This window comes from Magnolia sinica, chromosome 4 (genome assembly GCF_029962835.1).
Source record: "Magnolia sinica isolate HGM2019 chromosome 4, MsV1, whole genome shotgun sequence".
Taxonomy (NCBI): Eukaryota; Viridiplantae; Streptophyta; class Magnoliopsida; order Magnoliales; family Magnoliaceae; genus Magnolia; species Magnolia sinica.
The window spans coordinates 16196858-16200486 of NC_080576.1; the positions used below are offsets into that span (position 1 = coordinate 16196858).

The 3629-nt window shown below is 37.7% G+C and overlaps 1 protein-coding gene across 1 annotated transcript; it reads left to right on the forward strand.

Annotated features, from left to right (window-relative positions):
* The first annotated feature begins 773 nt into the window (after nt 1-773).
* LOC131242582 (uncharacterized) lies at nt 774-2645 on the forward strand. Its single transcript, XM_058241318.1, has 3 exons — nt 774-927; nt 1091-1280; nt 1922-2645. Exons 1-3 carry the CDS (start codon nt 799-801, stop codon nt 2407-2409), a joined length of 807 nt encoding a protein of 268 aa, XP_058097301.1. The 5' UTR covers nt 774-798; the 3' UTR covers nt 2410-2645.
* Nucleotides 2646-3629: the final 984 nt, after the last annotated feature.

Below are 3629 nucleotides of genomic sequence, written 5' to 3' on the forward strand. Positions count from 1 at the left end.
ATCAAAGAATCTTAATCAAATTAGGAAACAAATTTTAAAAAACATGTAAAGTTTTTGTGTCCGTTGACCTATTGCCGACCGGTTGAATCAATAGGTCAAAATTGTCGAAATTGTCCAGAGATTTAAACTAAAAAATTTGTAATTTTCGACCTTTCGACCTGATTTTGACTTGTCAAACTAGATTTCAATCAGTCAATTAAATCTTGTTCACTTGTCGAAATAGGCAAAAAATGTCTGGTGAAAATTCTAAATTTTCTGAAAATTCAGATAAAACTATAACATGTTGAGCACAATAGTCAAGTATTGGTCAAACTCTTATAAGTGTGTTCAATCCTTTTTAACTTATTTTCTTCCGCTCATCTTAGCCACGATCAATTTTGCGACCCATTCCACATCACAAGTATGAAGTTTTTTTTATGGTGGGCGTTCAATCACCACTTATTTACTATAGCGTGATTCTCCTAAGATTTAGATCTGCCTATTTTTGGCTCATGCCCTAAAATGGTTGGAAAAATGGACGGAGGATGCGGATAAAATACATGCATCATGCTGGAGTCTACGAAGTGCCCAGCTGGTTCCAACCCCTCATCATTCACCTGTTCCTTCGTCAATCCCACCGACCAGCACCGACTACCGAAGTCGAGTCTCTTTCTAAGTGCCTGTGTATCAACCATTACACCAAGCCAGAGTATCAGATAACTCTTTCTCTATCATGACGTCATCTGTCCTCATCAACTTTAGCCAGGGAAATATATAAAGAGCCACAACATCCGATTCAAGAGAACGAGACAGAGAGAGATGAGTAGCCTGGAAGAGGAACGGCTGGTTCAGATGGTCCATGACTTCATTGAATCAGAAACACCAACTCCCACCAATCCTCCCACTCAAACACTTCCTCTCCATCAATCTACATTACTCAAACTCCAGGTTTACCTTGTTTTTTTCTTTTTTATTTTTAATTTTATTTTTTATTTCCTTCTCTCCTTTTCCAAAAAATCCATTTTCTTCAAGTTGGACTTCCATAATACTTTCTACACCCATGCATGTTTGCATTTGAGAATGACTGGGTTTCATCTTTTGATGCTTTTAGGTGATTGTTGGGAGTGCCACAAAAGCTGAATTGGAGGTTTTTGAGGATGTCTTGAAGCGTTTGAGAAAGATGGGGACTGAAAGGAAGAGTTGTGGTGTAAAGAATAGGCTTATGATGGGATTGAGGATGGACGGCTATGATGCTTCTTTGTGTAAATCTTCTTGGGTTGCTAATTTGCACCGTTTTGGAGGTGATTCCAACCCCCCTTTTCTTTTTTGGGTTGATTAGTGCAGAAATCTAATCCTTTTGGCAAAAACCCATCTCAAGATTCATTCTCTTTAAAGTTTTAGACAGCCTGTAGGTGATCAGTTCTCTCCCTCCCTCTCTCTCTCTCTCTCTCTCTCTCAGTTGAGGAAGATTTTAGCAAGCAAACTAGCCATTTCTCTAAGAAAAAGAAAGGATATTTACACACCATGTTTTTATGCACACACCCATGTTTTCTCCTTTTGGTGTTAGTCTTAACACCAAGAGTAGAAATAGGGGCATGTACATCAAAAGGTGTGGGTGTAGATAGTGCCTCTAAAATGATAGTCCATTTTTTTGGTACATATTCATACCCAGATAGCTTCTATATGATTTGGTTCTTCAGATAAACAGAGAAAATGAAGAATTTGAGATATTTTGGCTCCTTGTAATATCATTGGGTCTGTTTTAAAAAATGAAATGGATATCTTTTGTTGTAGATTTCATATATTCTTTAAGTAATTTTTCAGTTGACCCAAATCATGCAACATTTGTAAAGATTATTTATTTATTTATTTTTGTCTCTCTCATCTAATAACTTAGTATTTGTTTTTTTACATTAATTAAACTTTGTTTTTATTGTTTCAGGGGATTATGAATACATTGATATCATGATGATGGATGTGAATGGTGGCCCATTGAGATTGATAGTAGACATTGATTTCAAGTCCCAATTTGAATTGGCAAGGCCTACCTTATCCTACACCCAGCTTTTCAACACTCTCCCTTCCATCTTTGTAGGCGATGAAGAGAAGCTAAGCAACATAGTCTCTCTCCTTTCCTCAGCTGCAGAACAGTCTCTAAGAGAGAGTGGCCTCCACATCCCACCATGGAGGAAAGCTAGCTACATGCAGTCTAAGTGGCTCTCATGCTATCAGAAAATCTCCACCAATATTCCTTTTCCCATCTCTAATCAAGAAGTTGGTAGAGATGGTGAAGCCAGAAGAGCTGAACTGCCTTCTAAAGCTAGCAACTGGACACCTCCAAAGGTAGAGCCTAGAAGGAGGCATCTAAGTGGGTCCCAAGGGTCATGCTTGTCTAGCCAGTTTTCTAGCCCGAGTATAAATTGCTGCTAAATCTGGATTTCGGTGATATATTTAGCTGAAATCGATTTTTGTTTTTATTTTTTGTTTTTTGTTTTTTGTTTTTTGTTTTTTGTTTTTGCCTCATGGTTTTGATTTCTCAGTTTTGTATTAATCTTTTTATTTTAACAGTAGTAACCTTTTAAGCATTTAGATATTGGCTGACAAGCTAATGATTTTGTATAGAATAGCAAACTATTCATAGTAAGTGGTTTTTTTGATATTGACTATCACTAATGTGTGGCACATAGATTTCTTGTATCATAATGAGATCATGGAATTTTTGAGATGCTTCTAGAACCTGAACTTAAAAAATAAAAATAAAAAATTAACCCCTTCAAGGGTTTATTGCCATATAATTACTAATAGCAAATGAAGATTTTATCAAAAAGTTAAGTGACAGGACACCGTGGAAGGTGGGATTAAGGTGGTTTGGAGTTGCATCAGATCCGGTGTACATTTCACGTCTGGAATCATGCCTGGGGATTGGATTAATCCAAGTGTGGGGTGTCTAAGGGCCTATTTGGGAGCCTGGATTTGAAATCTTTCTATCGTGTTTAGCACCCTGGTTGAGAATCAACTTCAATCCAAAAGTAGCCATGTATAGTATATTTAGGGCCTGTTTGGGAGGGTGGATTCCGAACCCCCTGGATCCGGATTCGGATCCAGGATTGGAAAACCCCCTGGATTCCTCGTTGTGTTTGGCACCTTGGAGTGTGAATCAACTTTAATCCAAAAATACCTATGCATGGTTTATTTATAAGGGTTTCAATTTAATTACTAAATCAACTTTAATATCTCTAAATAGTGAGATATAATTTTTGACACTATGGTTGTGATAAGCATGTCGAAATATATGCTTTACCTGAAAATGATGAAATTCCAAGTCTCGGATGTGCTCGGATGGACCGCAAGCACAAGATCATGTCTTAGTGACTGACTAGTGATTTTTAATCGTGGATTAATATGGACAATGTTTGGACGGTGTTGATCATCATTAGTGGGCCATTTGCCCAATAGAACGATAGTGTACAATGGTGCTGATCATCATTAGTGGGCCATGTGCTCAAAAGAATGATAGTATACAGTGACACGCATGTCACACCTGCAACTATTGAAATGATTTTAGGTGTTATCCAAGTTCTCGCTGTCTATTGCAAACCCCCTCAAAGAGGGGATTAGAAACCCCCTGGACTTGCAACCCCCATTTACTT